The 22,051-nt window shown below is 41.7% G+C and overlaps 1 protein-coding gene across 2 annotated transcripts in view; it reads right to left on the reverse strand.

Moving 5' to 3' along the window:
* Positions 1 to 22,051, reverse strand: part of ephb4a (eph receptor B4a) — a 42,546-nt gene that overhangs the window by 14,849 nt on the left and 5,646 nt on the right. For both annotated transcript variants that reach the window (XM_008276234.1, XM_008276233.1), the window contains exons 2-4: positions 7,082 to 7,152; positions 3,124 to 3,405; positions 6 to 396 (exon numbers count right to left, since the gene is read on the reverse strand). In XM_008276234.1, coding sequence (XP_008274456.1) covers positions 6 to 396; positions 3,124 to 3,405; positions 7,082 to 7,152 — 744 coding nt within the window. The remainder of the gene's footprint in view (positions 1 to 5; positions 397 to 3,123; positions 3,406 to 7,081; positions 7,153 to 22,051) is intronic.

Raw genomic sequence — 22,051 nt, forward strand, 5'->3', positions numbered from 1 at the left:
CTTACCTATGCATCTCGTGTGTCCCTCGGCCGGCTCGTACCCAGGCAGGCAGGCGCAGGAGGTCGTCGGCTGGCCCACCCACTGGCCGTCTTCCCCGCAGAAGAGCTTTGGCGGCCGTGGTCTGGGCCCCTGCTGGGCGGCGTGGTCCACGCATACGCCCTGGGCCTCCTGCACTAGAGTACGGGGAACGGTCTCGGGGAAAGAGGACAAAGCGCTGACAAGGGGTGGACACTTTTTGAAGAACACTCTGACAGACAGCAGGGCCATGCAGGCGCCCTGAGCTTGAAAAGCCAAGTAGAAGCCTCTCTTGGATAGAGGGCCAATTCTTAAGGTCTTCACATTGAATTTCCTCTCCCTTTCCTTTGTTAGTAGAAAGTCTGCAGCCACTGTGTCCACCTAAGACAGGAAGAAAGAGAAAGGATCTCAAGTAATGGCCGGATTCCAGCACGCAGGATTCAGTTTTAAGAACAACCAGACTGGCAGTTTTGCATGTTTTAGCCATTTCAGCCCATTAACTCGACATCACATGTGCTTTGCATTATTGAACATTTTCTAAACCACACCACTGTGATTTCTTTTTTTTTTTTTTTTTTTTAGATTGATTCACTACCTTCCTGGCAGCCATTGTTTCCCATTTGTTACAGTACGCTTTGAACCTCAACTTGCAGGGACTTGAAACTTGCTGCAGAGAAAGGTAATTTATCACAGCGAACATTTCATCACTTTTATTTTTCTGTCAAAGTTACATTATTAGGTGGGAATGAAGTTGAGGAGCAGGAACTATTCTGTCGCCACTTGGTGTTGTGTTGAAGGACGCAGCCACAATTAGAGGTTTGACATTAGATGCCGAAGGAGGCTGCGTTCATAAGCTACGTGTTTGGGAAATAAAACCCAGAAGATAAATGTTAAGAAAACATGCAGGTTGTGAACCAGATTGAATGTGCAGGCGAGCGGAGTTATTAAAAAAGTCCTTGCTCCCATGACTCAATTAAAGCTCTGAAAGTTCAAGCGATAAAAGGGGAGCAAATGTGAACGCTAATAAATTACGTAACTAAATAAACTTTTTAGTTCCTGCAAACTGATTTTATTTACTGATGTCTGTTGGAATTAAAGAAATCTTTCAGAAACTTGTGTGCTTTGGAAAACTATCAACAAGCACTTATTGTACAGTACACATAGATCAGGGTGAAAAACAACAAGAGGGACGAGAGCTCTCCTGATTAATGGAACCTCCGATGAACTTTTGTTCACAGTGTTCTGGAAAGCTTTCTTCCCGTTTGTGATGGTAAAACAGTTAAAGCAGTATCCCACCAAATTCAATGCAATAGAGTGTTATCCTGCCTTTTAGGCTCCATTCAGACACTTGTTTCCATTTAACCCTACTCAGGACTTTCGGGGTCTTTTGGAATCCAGGCCATTTGGTTTAGGTGACAGGTATTGTTTTTAATGTTTGAAGATTTTTTTTTTAAATATAAAAAGAAGGACATTTGTCAGGCATTTGGAACCAAAAATACGTCAACTTATCAGGAAATTTATTTAACATATTATATTATGTTGAATACCAACAAATATTCTGCACATATGTTCTTTCTTGGGGTCCAACATGAAAATCCTGAGTAGGGTTAATCTAACGGGGCGTCGGCTTCATGTCTGAATGATCACTTTCCCATAAAAGTTGCAATGGCAGCGCTACAGGGTGGAACATGGTAACCTTTACACATCACTTTTAAAACATCACAACTCTAGACTGCATGCAGTTTGAACGGCACAGATAGGCTCAAATACTCGACAAGGAACACGGTTTTAGTAGTTCAGTAGTGTGAATGTCACGTCCTATACATAGCGCTTGGAACGCATCCATGTGGACAATAATTAGGCTACTATTCCAAATACCCTGCTGTGAGACCGTGAAACCAAAAACTCTCTCATAAGAAAGCCTGATATGAAAGAAAAATATTTGGACTGTGGTAAACGGATCAGGCTCTCAGTAAAAATCATAACCTGACAGCAGTGATGGAGCGCAGGACTCAATCTGAGGACGATCTGTCTAACTGCAGCTTATAAACTTTGCGTGTGACAGCTCACCTGTCAGAAGTCAAAAGAAGTACAGTGTCATGCTGTCTGGCTGTTAGACCGATCCTGCCTCCATGTTGATAAGCTTGCTAAGAGTTGTGGATTTAGCCTTTTGTTTATTAGTAGAGCTTTCAACTCTGATTTACTGTCCAACCCTGGATATGTCAAATACTGCACATGTACTCTCTTTGTCATGGTTGTAAGTAAATCTGAATAAAGAGGTTTAATGCAAAAGTTGCCCATGTGGGAATGAGAGAATGCTGTCATTGTAACCTATAGATGAAGCCTGCAGTGTTCCATATTCCACGTCTGAAAATAGAAAATGATCCGCCCTTATGTAGCACCTTTCAACCTTAGCTAGGTTCTACAAATTGCTTTACAATGTGTTTTTCATTCACACACACTCGCTCACACATCAATGGAGCTGGTGTGCAACTTAAGGCTTAGCGTCTTGCAAGAACATTTTGGTATGTGGAGGGGTCAGGGGTCAATTAGTGAGCAACCTATATTATGATCTGCCCGCCTCAAACAAGGGCTGTTATTCTGCAGCGAGGGTAACGCTACACGTTGCGGTTTGCAGTTTAATAACTTGTTTTTGTAAGGCTCTTCCTGCCTGGTAACCTTCAGTTTATACACAGGTGTTAAAAATCAAACTTTTAAACTCATTGTTGTTCTGTCATTGTGACAGAAAACTATCATTTAACACATAAATGCCAAAAAAATTTCTCGCTTCCCAAACATAAAGGTTTTCTGTTTTCTTTGTCATTCACAACTACCAATTGAAAATCTTTACATTCTGGACTGTAAGTCGGACAAAACAAGCCAATTAAAGTCATGACCCATTGGCTCAATTGATCGATGGTGAAAATAATAGGCATATTTTCGATAATCAAGAAAAGGCCCTGCAGTTAATTGTGTCGATGGATATGAAAAAGCTTCCTCCCGAGCCAAGGAAGACGTTACACAGCACAGTGGTACCAACCGTGATAAGAAAATTGATCTCTTCAAAGAGCCCTTAAATAATAATAACAGGAAATTCCATAGACATACCTTGACGTAGGGGTTCTCCATCCAGGGCGGGTACGTAGCCGTGGCCTCGTTGGAGTCTGCCTGGTAGTAGTAAAGGTTGAAGGTCTCCTTACAGCTGCGGTGGTGCGTGCTCCTGGACGAACACTCCATCATGGTGAATCGCAGCTCCACGTAAACGTAAGACGCTCCCCGTCGCGGGATGAAGCCGCTACGTAGCCAGTTGCTGGATGAACTGTTCATCTGGCAGATCAGATAGATCCTCACGCTGTTGTTCTCCTCGTCTAAGCCGCTTTCTTCCTCCCACTGAGATAAAGAGAACAAAGACGTTGTCAGACTGCACCTTAAAATGACATCTGACCCAGAAAACTTGGGACACCGAGCAGATTTCCTTCACCTATAAAAGACTTTCGCTTGGGTGTCATCAGTAACGTTAGCGGTCTGATTAATCAAAATAATGTTGCATGTCTCTGTTGGCCCTCTGCTGTACTGCACCTGTCACAGACTCGTGGGACAGACCTGCCCTGCTGTGAATTTTGATCCAGTCCAAATTTGAATCTGGGTTGTTAAATCATTCCTCCCACTGAGCTGCAGCACAGCTAGTGGGAATACAAGTCTCACTTGTCAAACAAAGCACACGACGGCACACAGCATCCAAGACAGACACAGCTTTTACCCCTCAAACACACTTATAGAAGAAAATACAAGAATACAGAGGGGCTATCACAGATATGTTCTGAAGTATAAACCCTCCAAACAAATCTACATTTGTTGGGGAGCCAAATGCAACTGAAAACTGCTTTAATGTTTGACTTCTGAGTCAACAGCAAACACGTTCACCATCACTATGTTCCCAAGAGCGGGAAACAAGCAAGAAATTAACATACTCGGGGCAGAATTTAGCAGATTTGCTGAACTTGAGGCTCAGAAATTCAGTTATGTAAATATGTAAATCTTTAAAAATCCATTTGCAGATGATGTGTTGAGTGAGGCAGAATACTGGTCTGACTGAATTATGGTGCAGCAGAGCAATGAGAGACACGTTTGAATCTCTGGAAGGGAGAATTTCCCTTCTAATCCCAGGAAAATATATACTGTGGACTTTGGCAGCACACGTGTCTGTGAAACAAAATGTTTTCTGTGATGAAGATGCACAAAATTTCCCACGGGACTCGTCTGGGTTGGACAAAAATCATTCAAATAAATGTTTGTTGTGAAAGAAAATCTGAATGAACAACAAGTGTACAGATGTAGTTGATTTACTTTAAATGGGACACTTCCATATATGTCGTGCTACTTAAAAAAATGTCCTAAATTACACATTGCTTACTGGCTTTAGTTAGAAGTATTGATTGGTTTTGTTGTTTTGGATTCCTGGAGGGCCGATCCCATTTTAGGAAGCTACATAATTAATCCGACACCAGAAGATTAGGTTTCGGGGCCATGTTAGACATTCCTTTCCACACAAAGCATGTTTGAGGTTTGAGCGAGGAGCTTTCACACAAAAGCTGTGTTTGACACAGACATATACATTCAACCTGAGCTAACACACATAACCGGCTAAATCCTGTGTTATTACTGCTGGAAACTGGCCACAGCTGTTCGTTATTACATCGGAGGTTTAACCCTCTGAACCCCAAGAAGCAGTTTCTTGCCAATTTTTGGCTCCTGTCACATACTCATTCACTGTGGGCTCATTTTTCACTGCAATAAAATGTCCTGCACCTCAATGGAAACAGCACAATCTCAGCTAGAAGTAGAGGCAACTCAAACATGTCTTTTGTGCAGTATAACTAAGTCAAAATAGATCATAAAAATAAAAAATGTAGTTTAATTTCTTTGATTATTTATTAAACAAAAAAAAGAGAAAATCTTAAATCAACATGTACATGCTACTAATGTGGCATCTTTACATACTATTACCATTAATCTTTATGTTGCTGATACAAATGAGACGTTTTTCATACGACTCTGCACATAAACTCTATATGTCACTGTGCTGCATGTATCTTCTAACAACTTTCTGCTCTGTGTACCATTTTTGAACTCTGCTGCATATATTTTATTTTGCCCTCAATCTCTCTAATTCATGTCCACACTTGTCTCATAACTTGTCAGTCATGATTTGTCAGTTGTGCTGAGGAAAGCAGATTTGTTTTGAACAGGGTCTACTTAGTACAAATGTTTTATTTTTGACAAATTTATAAATTAGACATGTACAATAGAGTGATTCTCGTGAAATATCATGATTTCATTTAGGCTTAGATTTGGTGCATTTTCCCAACAGATGATAAATTCAAAAACTGAAAACTGTAGGAGAGTTAAAAATCCAATAATTATGGTCACTGTCGTGCTTGGACCCTATTGGAACTGCTGGGATTGTTATTATTATTTGCCTGACTTTAAAATCGCAAATTAGAGGGACTAAACATGCACGAAAACTTATCAAAATCATCACACACACCAGGACTGGCAAAAAATGTGATATTTTAAAGTAACTGAACATGTCAATGCCAAAATGGCAAAATTTCAACGGAGTCCCATCACAAGCCTGTTTGGCCTTGAGCTACGAAATTTGGTCGGCAAATAGAGGACGAACAAAAAAAGTCGACCAGTGTCAAGTTCTAAAATGCGACATGGCTCAACGGCGCCCCCTACAATATTTCAACAGAGTCACATCAGGGCTACGTTTCACTTAGAGCTACGGAATTCGGCACACATACGTAGGTTGGGTTAACATGAATACTAGTTTTATTTTGCCTCCTTATGAATGATTAATGCAACAACTGGCACTTAAGTATTTTTGAAAATCAAACGACACAACTGTAGAACAGACCAAACCAACTGGAACCCAACTTCAACCCTGAAACCATGTTGCCCAATCAGAAACCTGAAAAAGCGCTTCCTATTTCTGGCAGGCGCCGAGAAGGAGGGGTCCCTATGTGTGGACTGATTCTGACGCCTTTGCTCGTGTATAGTGGAAAAGTAACTCTATGTTTTTGTATCAACAAGTAAAAGACTACAGTTAGCAAGGTTAATACCGGCACTATTTTGGCAACATCCACCATTGCACAAACTCGCCTCGTGTAAATAAAGCAGATACACTCCACATGTCGACATTGCAAACAGAGTTTCTGACCATCTTCACCTTGGCAGGAGTCGGTTTTGAGTGATCTCAAACTACATTTGCAAGTGAACAAAATGCCAAAACACATGGAAAAGATAAGGCCTGTAATTGAGAAGCCAGAAAATTATAACTGAGCAGGCTGGAAGTTGCCACAAGTATCTACTCTATACTATATAGTGACCCTTTTATGTCTGCGTTATTTGACAGCTCTTGGCATCTCGTCACTGCTGCCTGTCACCACCGACTCAATCACTGTTTTATTCCCTTTTGTGCAAAGTTAAAGACAAAAAAAGAAAAAAAAACACAACCCAGCCACATTTTTGGCAACACGAAGCTTTTGATAAACTGCTTCAAATGATAATAGCTGTGAAAACTATTTAGAGACTATTTGGAGACTCTTTCGCTTTGCATACTAATCAAAAGCAGACACATTTGTTGAGTATTTCTGCCCAGTTCCAGAAATTTCCCTGCCAGCATCACTGTGACCATTTTCCTTCTGAGACATCGGCAAGTTGAGCAGTTTTGGTCACTGACACTGCTGGCAAAAATACCCTAGCAACCACTCCTCAGCTGATCAAATTACAAATATGTCTTTTTCTGGCTGCAGTATCCAAAATTGTGGGCAGCCAGTGACTTCGACTCCAAGGTTGATGGGATATATCAAAGCATCTGCTTTCAATATACTTTAAATCCCACATTCACTCTGGCGTTTCCTTTATTCTGTCAGTTACCTGCCATATAAGGAATTCCTTTATAGCCAAAGTAACAAAGGAACAGCTGGAAGCCAAAAATCCCCAGTCACCACCAGGCCTCTGTTAGGAATACAGATAACACAGTGAAGCTCGGGTTACATACCTCGGGTTTGGCACGCGAGAAGATGGTCCATTTGAGATCCGAAGTCTCCGTCTTAGTGTTCATCAGGACCTCTGTGAAAAAAAAAAAGATGGAAAATATAATGTCAGTCGCAGCAGGAAATGTAAAAAACGACACGTACGAGACTCATTTACATTCAGAGAAACACACAAATGAATTTAAAACCACAGAGTGAACATATTTCGAGTCCCCAGCGCTCTGCCAAGTATCAGCTATGGCTTAGACTGGGATTAGGGGAGAAGATGGAGTTTCACCAGTCAATTACATCTACAGGAACATTCCCACTACCCTAAAATTGTCTTTCCTCTCATGTTTGTTTTTATTCCCCCATGTCCCCTCTGTTCCCAGCAACACACCATGCCTGTGGTCACACTAAACCTGCTGAAAAGAGTCTGCTTTTGTCAAGGGAGAGCAGGGACAAGCAGTCAGAACAGCAGCATCGACCAGACTTGTAGCGACACACACACACACACACATACATACTGAGATTTAAGCCCTTCTGGTCACGATCTGTGATTACAATAGAATTGATTTTTTGTAATCTTTTGAGGGGCAGACTGCCAGCTCACAAACAATCCGAGCAGTTCTGCTATGATTCAGTATCCCAATAAAATCACAGACCTGAACTGCATGTAACTCCGAGCACAGTTTGGTTCGGGTGAAGGGACTTCTTTTCGTGTGAGGACATTGTTTTTCTTCCCTTAGCTGTCTGAGCAGACTGTGACTCATATTTATACTGATGGGATGAGGTATCTGTCAAAGAGCGGCTTTTAAAGGTCTACCTGCTCCACACAGAAGCTCATCTCAAGGGCCGGGCAGTTTGGTTTTTACCAATAAACAAGATTTAATGTGGCCACGATCAAGGAGAGCAATCGCATGGAAATGGATGCTGGAGGAAATGGGGGTTTCAGTGTGGGTTTATCATTGGGGGTTATTAAGGTGCTTTGTTGAATTAAGCTAGCAATATAAGGTTCGACAGTTAAGTCAGCATCTCATAACCCCACAATACACACTCCACACACAAACAAACAAACACACTACATGTGCCTCCGTATTAATAAACACATATATTTCCCCAGTTTCATTGATTCATTCTCTCCCAGTTTTTGACTTCCACAGGTTTGTTTAAGCTGCCGTTTTTCCATCACGTTGATTGATTTTTAGCGGCGCTTCACATAAAAAATAAATAGCGGCGTAAAATGCGCTCAAATCCATACTTAAAAAGAAAATTGAAAATTTAATAACATAGGAACGCAGTGCCTTGTATTCTTGCTGCTTCATTTAACTGTAACTGACAAACGGCAGGACGGTTGATTCGTACATTCGTAAAAATAAATGATGTCTCACTCCGAAACCTGGACGATTCCAAGTGCCTTAATCTAAATCTGTAGTCTGGACAAACCAGTGGTTCTTCAATTATTCTCCTTGTATTGGTTTAATAAAGGATTCAAGCATTTGTTAATATCCAATGATTTCATTTTATTTATTAGACATTAAATTTTAAGTTATTATCTAGTTATTTTCTTCTTCCAGGACTAGAAATGTTGAACTTTAGTGGTGAAATGATCAGCTTTGTACCGATTGACTGACATGAAACAAATAGCCAATAGTTTTGATGATAAGTTATTTAGTTGAATTCATATTTCAAGAAAAAATACCCAACATTATTCGATTCCAGCTTCTTAAATGTAAAAATTTCCAGTATGCGCAACAATGTCAAAGTATCACCACGAGCTCCAGGATGTATATTGCGCTGCGTATTTACTAAAAACATGATGACTTACTCAACAACAAATCATTTTCAGCCCAAAAGCAGAGAAAACAACTTACACCTAGTATATTTTTTCATGCCAACTCCAATAAATTGACGACTACCAGTGTCAGCGTGATAAATGAGATTTCCCAGCCCGACTTTCTCAGTTACTTTCATTTCCAGTAATAATAATAATGCAAATCCCAGTGATTATACTGAGTTGCCTGTGGAGGGCTGTGTACAGGATAAGAGGATGTTTGGGGAAACCTTTTACACAGAACATTATGAGGACATGAATGCTGTCAGGGACGCCTGGTGCTCTTTGAATATATTTTACACAACACTGCTCAACACCAACACTTGTAGTATTTTATAAAAATAAACTGCAACGCCTACAGTTACTAATCTCTGTGATCCCGTGTGAAGTGAGACGCAATCACATTTACCACTTACCAGCCCACATTCCAATGAAACACACATGAAGGCAGGGAAACGAACAAATAAAAAAATCCCAGATTAAACAGAAACGGACTTTTCCTGACTTCCTACTGCGACGAATGTTACAGCCGAGAGACCGACGCCGCTGATCAACGCTTAATTGTGTGTCAAAGATCGGATATTGTCGTTTGTGGATTGTAAAGTCTCGAGGCCTTCCAATAGCTGAACTCAACACAAACATGAAGGGACACTTGGATCCTCCGCATGTAAATCTCTGTTGTTCTATTGTGCCTAATGATGGTGATTCAGCCAGCTTTTTTCCATTTCCTTCACTGTTTTAATGAATTACCCTACTTCCCGGTTTCTGCTCATAAATATTAATGGGATGAATTAAGAGGATAACACAGCAGTATCAAAGTTGATCATGAGTCTCAATTTCGGTAAGAATACAGACAAAGACATACTGCAGATTGATTTGATAGCTTAATTACGGTATTAAACACGTATATCCCACTCATCTGTGCTTAAAATAATCCCTGTAACTGCAACACAAGTGCATTTTGATAGAAAATAATTAACAGGAAGAGTTTCTTATGTATAGCGTCGTCTATAAATATCCGACTCTTTGTTTTTTTCAATCATGACTTTCATGATCATTCAATCACGCCCACCGCTGCTCACATTCTCGCTCCTAATTTAATACAAACATAGAATTCATCCTCCTCTCTCACTACAGGCTTAAATCTTTCTCGCCGCGTTCCACCTCAGTGTCATTTCCTCGTTCCCGTCATCTGGGTGACCTGGTTCAGGCACAATGCATATAAAAAGCGGTGACATGGAATCACTAATCAGCAGGGCTGCATATGCAGCAGGTCTGTCACTGCGTCACACCGAGAGGTACGCGATACATGCGACTCTAATCAATGACTTCTCCCGCTTTCTCTCATTTTGCTCTCCAGGTGAGAACACAAAACAGCTTTCCAACCTCTTTCACTTCAAAACCGCAGAAGCCCACCAACCTTATAGCAACAATCTGAGGCGATAAAGAGGAGAGAGAGAAAAAAAAGAAAAGTCTGCAGAGAGCAGAGAAAAACAGGAGAGAGGTGGATGAGGAGGATAATTGGGTGACAAAGTTCAGGCCGGTGCTTTCCCCCCGCATTTAGTCTACCTTGAGTTCACTCCGGCATAATTTGAAAAACACTTTCATCGCGGCGAGGCTTCACCGTGCACACTGGCCCCGTCTCCGCCTTTTAATATGCACACCTGCCTGTGTTCATATTCAGATTTTTTTTTTTTTTAAACATTTTTTTTTTAACTTTTGAAGGAGTGGAAAAGAAACACCCCACCCCCCGAGGCATGGTAATCACTGTTTATCGCTGCCCTATCATTAAGGTTTATGAGACAGGATGCGTGAGCGTGAGTGTTTCTATGAGATGGTGAGTGCGTCTATTATGTGCCTGCACGGCCTTGCCTTTCGCTCAAGTAGATACAGTCTTAAGCCCCGTTAGAGGAAGCCGGCTTTTCCCCTACATTCTTTGTGGAGCGGCGGCCACCCACCGCCGGAAAATTGCCCCGAGTGCTAGAAAAATGTAAGAACAATGAAAATTCGTCATCTGGCCGCATTTAACACCCAAAACAAACAACTGTACAGTAATTGCAGGACAATTGTCTACATTAGGAGACACCAGAGAAGTCTAAACTGATACTGGCAAGACGACTGAAGCTGAGCCTCGGAGTTATGATTATGGAGGAAGATTACAAGTAGGCCGGAGCCAATTTTTCTTAAGAAACTGAGAGGTGGGTCTGAAGTAGGTGGGCTGAGATATCAGTATTAGCGTGGTGCAGCTTCTACTTTATAAAGCATGTATGAGAAACAACACAGGCGAAACTTATTAAGGTGGAGGTATCAGGTTTTCTGTATGGAGGGGAGACAACAATAGAGGGTGTTGTACACGGCTTTCTTTTGAAAACTAAAACCTGACCCTGTATTTTTTTTTGCAAAGAGGAACTACACAGAAAACAACCTCATTTTCAACACAGCTGTTTTCAGGTTTTAAAACAAGTGGCCTCGAATTCAGCAGCAGGACTCATTTGATGTGAATCCTTTTTTTTTTCTAAATAACATTCACTATTCTCGACTTGTACGCTAATTCCTTCCCTGCATGCCCTGTCCCTCCCTATTTTCCACTTTCTCCGTGGCTCTGGAGTGTGATAGGGAAATTATAGGCCTATGAACATTTGCCCCGCTTCAGCTACAATTAGACCTCATTTTAATTAAAGAAACAGAGAGCCAATTACCCTCACACACCTACAGAAATGGAGACGGAGGGGAAGAACGGGGATAATGAAAAAGAAGAATGTTCGAAGGGGATGAGATGACAGAAGATGTGGGATTTACGCATGACAAATGCACAAAAATGAGATGGGCTTATCGGTGTGTTTTACCGACATTACAGCTACGTTCGCTGAGCTACTTTGCTCTCGGTATCTGGGCTGGTCGGCTGACACAAATACGGGCTTTACAATGTGTTTCCGTACACTCAGTGTTCTGTTTTATCACATCTACCCAGTTTACATGGAAGAAATGAGCAACGTAGTTATATAAAGATAAAATATATCTATGAAAAACATTTTTCTTATCAGTTATTTTCCCAGAAAGTGAAAGAAAACACACACAAACGGAATAATTGAGAAACTGCCAAGCAAATGAATCTCATTGGATACTATATGTTTGATGGTTCGGGACTATAAACTGCTGTCCTCTTTGATATAAAGGTGAATACCAACAAATATTTTGCACATATTCTTTCTTGGGGTCCCCCAAAGACCTTCTATGTAAGGCAACATGAATAGGGTTAAAAAAAATAAAGCGATATTTCAATAACTCTTAACATTCAGGGACCTGCTTCTTATTTGCTTTCTTGCCAAGGATTAGGAGCAGAGTTATGCTTTCTCAGAACTCGCTCTTAACGCGTGCCGTCTGAGCACATGAGATGTCAAATGTGTTTAAGGTTGCTCCGAAACATCCACGCTGGAGGACGGAGCGAGAAGTTGGCCTTCACGGAGACGGGGAGGTCGGAGGGGGGGGTGCACATTTTCAGACAGTCCCTCCAGGGAGACAGTGATAGTGTTGCATTGGGTGGGTCACATGAAACACATTGTTAAGTGATAAATAAGTAAAGAGAGGACGAGGAGCACAATGGCCGGCTCTTCTCTCACCTCCATTAAGCTGGCCGGTGACGGCGTGAAGTGGGTGTGAATGAAGGTTGTTTTTTTTTGGAAAGTTACAGAAAGCTGGAAGGTGTTAAGGGAAGGGAGGTTTAAGAAGCTCGCCGACTTGTCCGACATGCAGCTCAGACAAACCAACAATCCAGCTTTAGATGAAGATATGATAACTGCTGTCATGTCTGTATGTTTGGCTAATATGAGGAGGTACAAGTGGTCATACTCAAGGTGACACTGGCCACATGTTACAGAGTTGGTGTACCTTTAAATTGCATGTGCGCAACCAGTGATTGTCCTTCACTACGCGTGCACGTGGACATCATTGTTTAGAAAACGATGCACCGGAAGTGTACGAAGCATGTTTGTGTGTCTTTGACAGAGTTATGTCTAGTGAGATTAGACCTCAGCTTCCTGTGGTTCCTGTCCCCATCCTGTCTCCTGGTTTTGGTTGCTGCTGGCGCCAACACACACATCATTCACATGCACAGGAGCAGGAGGCAGCTTCACTCCACACATACTGTATGACAAAAGCCTTGTAAGGGCGCGTGTGGAGGATCTCACCTTCTCTAAGTACGTGTCACCGAGTACTATGATGGAAGAAGCAAGGGTGAGATGAGAAGAGGTGTTAATGGTTGACCCCTTTTTCCTCCTTGTCTGTGAGGAACGCCTATCAGTAAGTGTTGTGGTTGGTTTCTGTCCCAGGACAGGATGTGGCCTAGTTAGAGAGGAAGCTTCATACTGGACACAAACCAAAGATGCTACGAGGGAAGCTCAACGGTGCTGGGAATCACGCCGACGGAGCCAAAGCGCTGAGGTTTAAGACCGGCAGGGCGTGATACGAAGCCATTTGACATAGCGAGGCTTTCTTTGTGTCAATTGGCAAAAACCAAAAAAACCCCAATTACAGATAATGGGTGTCACAACGGAGGCTATCAACTTTGTTTGTTAACGTTCCTCTTTAGGCTCTGTTTGCATTTACAGAAACATGTTGGTGTGTAATTGCTGTATACTTCAGTTAAGAGTAGCAGGTTGTCAGAATGGAGAGATATGAAGAATATGGAAATTTATAAAAACACTGTTACTGCAAATAATGCACAAGAGGAATGCTGGTAGAAAACGAATGATTGTGTGTATTTATTTCGACTCTGTAGCTGGTTGTTTCTACGACAGCTGCACATGAGAGCTCTTAAACTCTTTAAACACAACACTCTACATGTGCATTAAGTCGGACCCTGCTCCACAATACATGGAAATCTGTTTGGTTTTGGGCCAAGAAATATGAACTAATGTTACTTATTGAATGCATTATCTGATGAATATCAATAGATTACTCCATTTTTTTTAACCTCAGTTCTACTTGTTGCAGTACCAGCAGTATAAAATGAACTGGGCTGTAAATTAGGCCCAAGACTATAAACATATTCTTCATTTTCTGCATCACCAACTGAAGGCATGCAATTGCAACTAATTTCCAGTCCAACCGGTTTGCAGATAATGTGTAGCCCAGCTGAGAATCTGTTTCTGCTCATAGGGCATCCTCAGGAAAAGAATTAGTGGGAAAAAAGCTTCTTACAGTCGATTTAAACCCCAAACTCTGAACATAACTAGACCAGGTTAGTTGTGCAGCTACCATGGAGCTCCAGCAGGTTAAAAGAAAAACACCTTCACGACAGTAAAAACTCCGACTTTAAGCTTCACATACCTCGATAACTCATTAATCCCGCTTTGCAGCACATCCGTCCGCTCCACGATACCTGACCTCAGCGATGTTTTGACTAAAGCTAACGCGGCCATCAGAGATTTACTCGATGGAATCATTATGTTAATCATTTCCAGGCGAGGATGTGTTTTTCCTGGTCAGTCTCAGAGTTCATGCTGGAGAGCTGCTCTGTAAGATCAGAAGGACTTCTCCTCCAGAGCCGATAATAAATTCAACACAACACCAAGCTGTTTGGAACTCCAGAGTATTTCTCGTTAAATGTGCACTCATCTGTGTGTCATAACAAAAGCTTCTCTGTGGTGTTGGAACACAAAACCAACGTTGATTATTAATAATAATGTTTTGAAAATCCACATATGACGCATTCCCATTCGCTTTTAATTAAAGCCAATGGAGAACCTGTTGCATTATTCAAGTCACAGTAGTTCAAAGCAAATATTTACTTCTAATCACAGTGTTATAAAAAAGTTTCGACCCTGCTATAAAATGAGAGGTTAAGGTTAAGAGGATACGAGACACCGACTTGCTTCTGTGCCTTTTATATTGCCGCCTACGAGTAATGAGTTTTGACCCGCCGTGTCAACTGCTGAACAGCACTTGTGCATCTTAGACTCAAACAGCTCTTTCCCCTCAGACAAACATAAATCACAGAGCCGCGAGGTCTTCGCAAAGAAACGAAACGCGATGAAAAATGAGCATTATCTACAGAGGAGTGACCTCTACGCCTGTTTGACAATAGATTAGAGCGTTATTATAGAAAGTCTCGGCTGTCGGACATCTGTACAACAGGAGCCACCTTGTATCGGAGAGGAGAGGCAAAAGCAAAAGATTTTTGCATTTAATTCCCAGCAGGAAGCGAGGAAGAAAAAAGAAAAAAAACATTCTTTCTGGTTAAATTGTTAATCATTTAGAATTCAATTCTCAGCAGACACATTTAAAAACTTGAGGCTTTAAACACATAATGCCCCGGACTCGCTCTCATACAGTATGATTGGTTAAATTGCCTTGCTTTACAGCGTATTTCAGCTTCTTTGGAATATTGATCTGCCACTGAGAGAATTCACCTCCTGCTACTTCCAATTATGGGCACCACTTTCTCAAGCCCTCTTCAAAAATAACCCAACTCTGTGAAAAACTGAAAGGCTTCTCGAGAACATTGTTGCAGGCTACACCAGGTCCCCGGTGGCCTCCTGATACCGAATCCTATAAGAAGAAGAATGAATTACAAAGGAAAACTTAAAAAGGCTCTTTCTTTTTTTTTTCTCCCCCCCTCAAAATCAAATCATTATATTTTGGAGGGTATACTGCACCTCCGAAAACCTTACGCATCTCCACAAGCCAAGCTGCCTTCAAATAAAGAACACTGTGCGCGGTGGAAAGAGACACCACTTGACATGACACCCAAAACTAACAAAAAAAAAAAACAAGTGGTGCGTGATCTATTGGTTTTTCAGGCAAATCTTCAGATTGATCACTTCCACCGTAGCCCGATGACTCATTTTATTTTGGAACTCCACAGCTCGGGCTGCGACAAGTGAATCAGCAAATAATATTTTCAATTAATTGCTTTGTTTTTTAAATGTCAAAGAAAATTAACGATATTTTTGCAGGGTTTTTTTTTTCCTGCGTAAAAAAGATAAGTGACAAAATGACTGTTCACTTATCAAAATTGTCTGCAACTAATTTTCTGTCACTTGTCTAATCAATTTATCGACTCCCACGTTTCTTTCTTCTTCTCCTGGTATTTACACTCATTTTCTCTCCTTCTTCATTATCTATTAATTAATTCAACTTAAATTCTTTATCTCAGATGATAATTATCAGAGGCCATATGGTTCCTCTCAAACTAATGCCCAAAGATCTAAAATTAAATAAGTATATAAAGACTTCAAAGTTTACCCAACAATATGCAACGTTTTACCAAATTTCATATCTAATTAAATGTCCTACTTCCCATGCTGCCAGTTTGGTGCCACAAATGGGAAAAAAGGAGCGTTTCTTGAAATCAGGGTCACATATAATGATGATTTCCCAAATATGTTTTCATGTTGTCCATCCATACATCTCATTTTCGCAACATTTCAGGAACACCGAGAGGGAAGTTTTTTCAAACGTTCACTTGAACTGATCTGAATTTGGCCACAACTCAAGAATTCATACTCAAAATGTGTATGTAATTTTTTCAAGTTTCAAGGGTCAACTTTACTGTGTCTTTTTGGTGTTCTGCGTAACTTTCCTGGCCGTTATTTAACACCATAACTCAGGAACAGAAGGGGGAAGATTGTGGCCATATTCCACATTTGGTTGGATTTGGTAAGTCTGACTCACCAGATGTAGTTTGCGGATTTAAGCCTGCCATTGGCCGCTCATGTCAGACAGCTTTTTTTTGTTTTTAAAGAATTTGGTTGTGCAGTGAGGCGGCCTTGCTATTTTATTTTTTTTGGTGGATTATCCATTTAAATGACTGCGCTTGCCGCCTCTCATGCAAATGTTCCACCAAAACAAGTCCACCTGTCGCTATTTTGAGGGAACGCTAAAGCTGGATCCTTTGTCTAACTCCGCCTAAGACGACTGCAGTTTGTTTCAAGGAATACAAACAAGATGGAGCCTTTTGTTACCCCTATAGCAGAATGATGGCTGAAGGTGTGTGAAGCAGAGAATTTGTAGTTTCTTTGCAGCAACATCCGTATTTGGAGAATTGTCTACGGCTGCAGCTTTATCAGAGTCCGCTTTATTAGCCGAGCATGTGGATGCACGCGAGGAATGCGTTGTTTTTGTTTCTTTCAATGAACATACACACTTAAAGTAGATTACACGAGTCTGGACAGACGTGGATGTAAACTGGACTGGTTGGTGAAAGCACACAAGCGTGAGGAGGTAATTCCTCTGCCAAGGCGAGAGCTGAGTTTGTGTGTCAGTCAGGAGGATTATGCAAAAACTACCAGGCCTGAATTTCATGAAAGTTGGTGGAGAGGTGCAGCACAGGCACAGGAATTCTGGTGCGAATCTGGGTCACTTTTTTTTTTCTAAATTTGTGAGATAGAGCTTTAGCCTTGGTAGAAGATTCTAGCTCCAGTTTTGCACCGTGCACACAGTGATCCTGCTGGAGCCGGAATGGTTTACAGAAACATTATTTTTTTAAAACATGATCTCACTGATCAGGTGACAAAAATGCCAACATGATGAGACATGAAATGCCTTGTTTTTGTGAGCGTCTTTCAATCGCTGAACTCGAGCTGTAACCTTTTCTGAGCTTAAGAACACGTGTGTGTGTTGTTTTTTTTTCTTTTCAATGACCTTGATTCCACAAGATTGAAAGCCATAGTACATTTGAGCACTTTAGTCTTGCACAATGCGGTCTTTCTCTGTTGTGACGTTCTTCACAGGTATGTTTCTGGTGAAAGGTTTGTTAGATGCCGTGAAACGTCTGTACAACAGTAGAGCCGAAGAGTGAAAATCAGCTTAAGTTATTCAGTTAGAGACGCTGTTTACATTGGAAATCTCCCCATTGATTGATCATCCGGCTGATGTACTCGTCAACATCAGCGTCTAAATCCTGCGATTAGAGCTGGCAGAGGAAAGTGCCACATTTCCACGTTCGAAAGCAAACAGACAAATTGTCAGCTTGTTATGTAACAGAAAATATAATGATCATTTAACGTCTTGGAAAGGCTTCACACGCATAACTAAGATAGAAAGCTGTCAATGCGGGTTTATTTTGAAATCACCCACATGAAACGAATCCAGGTCTAACACATTTATGAAGACACTTCACTGCGTTATACCTGGGAGCTATCACATATCATTGCGCTTTAGTCAAAGCTGCTCTCTGCAATCCAGCGGGCCTCAAGTTATGCTATCTTCTTTATAGAGGGCTTGAAGGCAGCTAATAGTCTGAAAAGGCAGAGAGCTGACAGAAGCAATGTGGGAAAGTGCAGGTTATGTGCTTGTTTTCAAACCCCAGCTCGATCTTTGAAGAGGATATTCATCCTCTCGTCTTGCGCTGTCAGGGAGGCCGTGGTCTGGGTCGGTCATCGACTGGCACCCCTGCAGGGTGGACACTTTGGAGTCACATAGTGCTGAAATCTGGGATGATCTCCCTAACCAGCGGGGGAACTCTGCCACCCCCGAGTGGGCTTTGTCTTCCAATAATTAGGCCCGATAGCTTTCCAGTTAGATAATTATAGATTAATTATTAGCATGATTGTGTTTGGTGTCAGTTAATCTTGACTACAAAAAGATCCAGTTCATTCAGAGAGCTGGGAAGATTTACAGCAAGAAAAAAAAAAAAAGAAGAGACGTCACAGCCGAAAATAAAAGCACGGAAATGTGAATTTGTATAAAATAATATATAACAGGTGACCTAAATTATTTAAAATCCGGCTTGATGAAAAACCCACATAGCTCCATCTACTGCTGTGATGCATCCAAGAAAAAACTCTTCATGAGCCCCAAAAATGTCTATTGCGATACTTAAAACAGTTTTTATCAAAGCCGTTACTAGAGCAGAATCTACAATTCATTTTTTAGGGGGGAAAAAAATGAAAAAAAATTGCCGGAAAAAAACCCCACAGCTTTCAGTGACTAATCTGCTGTGGGAGGTGGACAGCTTGAAGCTAACAGTGCAGACTTCAGCTAAATAAACCATCTAAGGATTGACACATCTAAGTAAAGATATAAGAGAACAGACTCTTTGCGAGAATTTTCCCTTTCATTCCGACACATCACACTTTTTTTTCCACATTCAACCGACACACTGAGAGCCAATTCTCTTCATCAGTCCGCGTGTTCGCTCCTACAAGCATCGGGCGCTTGTGCGGCGGTGACCGATATACCCGGAATAAAGATAAACTCATTGTCGGATGTGAAGCCATTTGCTCGAGTACAAAGAGCATCATTTTGCTTCCTCAGCCAGCCACATTATGTTTCCAGCGGGGGGGCGGATTCAGTAGTTTACAAACTGTTTGAATTTCAAAACCACACTTTTGTCCAATCTTAGAAAAAAAAAGAGTTTAATAATACAATTCAATGCAGTGATTGGACAGGGTTGAGCGGAGACAGCAGCCAGTTACGATTCAAACAAGTGTGACATGTAAGAATATGAGGCCAAAAAAAAAAGTGAAAGCACATTTTCTCTGCAGTACTCCTTAAAAATAAGATACCACGCTGGCCCAAAAAAAAAAAAAAGAAGATGTTTAATGCTTCTTTAACTCAACTGACCCGCTCCATTTTGGAGCATGACTCCCTCTTAAAGCTCCTAGCTGTGTGAGAGCTGTAGGAGGGCAGCTAGCGCACAGGAATGTCTCTGTTATGCCGTATATAGCAGAGCCCACTTGGTTCAGAGCGGTATATGAAAGCAGGCCCTGGGAGACTTACTCAGGATGCGTGCACGGATGAAGGTGGCGGCATACGCGCACGTGTTCCTGTAGGTTGATGTCGAAACCAAGCGGATTGCATTTTCGCTTAAAAAAAAAAAAAAACGACCATATCAAACACAAGATGTAGGTCAACCCTGTGACGCAGGGAGGAAAATATCCCAGACTCGAATCAAATCAAGTCTACTGATGGTGCCAGCTTCAAGCGGGGGGGAAATTTTTACATCAAGGTTGCTTTTTTTAATCAATTCTTGCACATGCAGCCTCACCAGCCCCATGTTGCCGCTTCGCCTTCAAGATTTCGTTCTATTTTTGAATGTGGCGACAAAAAAGAAAAAAAAAAAACATCACACGGCGTAGCGCAACAATGGCACGTACAAACGTCTCACAAAGGATTTTATTTTGCCACACAATGCTCGGCGTGCCTCAAAAAAAAAAAAATCAGCTGTGATTAGGGTGCAAGATAAATGAGGGAGATGGACCTGAGATAAACAGATCCCTCTCTGTTGTTGCCTCCTAATTAAAGGCCCCTTTTTAATCTCTTTATTATAATCACATATTCAGCCCATTGCATGTATCTCACATATCTGGCCCCAGGTGTGTACGATTAAAGAATGCAAATAGGCAGAATACATACTTTGCTCATTATGCGCCGTGCAGACTTGCACATACTTGCACCCTCCTTGCCCTCGCTGCACTTGCTCTTTCTATTTCGTTGACTCATGCCAGTCTCCCCATCTCTCCTTGATTCACTTCAAAGAGAACCCCCTCCCCACCACCACCACCACCACCTCCTCCTCCTCCCCACCTCACTCCCCCACCCATCCCTCTAAAAGTGCCATTCTCCTTGGTGCTTATGGCTGATAGGCTGTGGCCTCATTCCCTCTCCGATGCAGCCTGTCCCCATTGTGTCCCACTCTCCGAGAGTAGCATGTGGGTGGAGGACAGACTGACTCTCCAAAGTGAATGCCTGACATGGATGTATGGGCCGGGGGTGTATCCTCTCACCGAGCTAGACTATCATCCACCTGCAACTCCCAGCTGCCGTATGCATCCTTCTCTGAGAGAGAGAGGGTAGAGGGGGGGTGAAAAAAAAAAGGAAGAGCGAGGCAGAGACACGGACTGAGAGTACTTGTGGCACTCGGATGCCTGTTTAACTCTTGAGGAAGCTAATCATCGGATTGAGGTACTGAGGATGATGGGCTACAGGCTTTCAGAGAGGGGGGAGGTTGCTTTAAATGCAAATCCCTTTCTTATAAAAATCGGTTCCATTTAAAAGGATTTCTGGGAAACGATCCACATTTCCACGGCAGGGGAGACAGTCAGCAAGAGAAAACAGCATAGCACCAGTCAAACATCAAGGAGACAGAGGACGTGGAAAGAGTAGCAAAAGAAAAGGGTACATGTCTGTGAAAGAAGGGATTGGGGCTCAAGTAAGGCCTCTTAGATAAAAACATCCTTTCTGCATTTGTGACACTTAGCGAGGTTTAGTTTAGACTGAGCAGCATTACGCTATTCATCGGGCTAGTTGTGCTGCGAAGGAGTCGGGAGGTTGGAGAATAAACACGAGACAGATGGAATATAAAATGAGAGATCCCCCTGGTTTTTGAAAGTTGTCAGAGGGCAGACCTCAAGTCTTATCTTTTACCTAGGGGTGGTCTGCTATCAGCAGATAACCAGTCTGCAAAGTTTCAATTCCACTGAAACGTATGCGTGCCAATGCTCGGTGACCATGTGGAGCTCCTCTGACCAGCGATAATTTCAGTCAAGCTTCTTCCAACAACACGTCCAATGACGAGTAATCCAACAAGATGTCTGTGTTAATCATACGTCGCTATTTTATACGCGAGAGCATATGGAGTTTTATGATGAAACATTACTGACATTTGTGCAATTTATTTTTATTTTTTTATTTCTTATTGACAATATTCCAACGCGTTAGTGCCTTAAACTGTTCGGTAAGATTCCCGTCCAATGCTATTACGCTCCCACTGAGAAGCCTCTTACATGTTGTTTGGCCGGCTGCATACGAGCAACTGGCACGTTTTCGGTATTGCTGATGTAATGTCGACCTCCGTTTGCGGTTTCCTCCCCAAAGATCACCAATCAACTAAACGGCACAAGAAGAAAAACTTTGTCAATGGTATAGTTTTTATCTACAATATGGGTAAATCCTCTGAACGCCAAAGTAGGTATCGGGTGGTTTTTGTTCCTATAACATTTACTTACAAGTCCTGCACCTCTATGGAAACAGCATAACTATGGCTAGCAGTAGAGAGAACTCAAAAATGCCTTTTGTGTACTTTATCATAGATAAAACCCATGAATCGTCAAAAAAGAAACAGAAAAAAAAATAGAGTTTTGTTTGACTACTTATTTCAGTGCCCACAGTTGATCCAATACTTGGAAAAAAAAATAATGCGAGTCTACGTACTATAGGT

This window comes from Stegastes partitus, unplaced genomic scaffold (assembly GCF_000690725.1).
Source record: "Stegastes partitus isolate 25-593 unplaced genomic scaffold, Stegastes_partitus-1.0.2 Scaffold67, whole genome shotgun sequence".
NCBI lineage: Eukaryota > Metazoa > Chordata > Actinopteri > Pomacentridae > Stegastes > Stegastes partitus.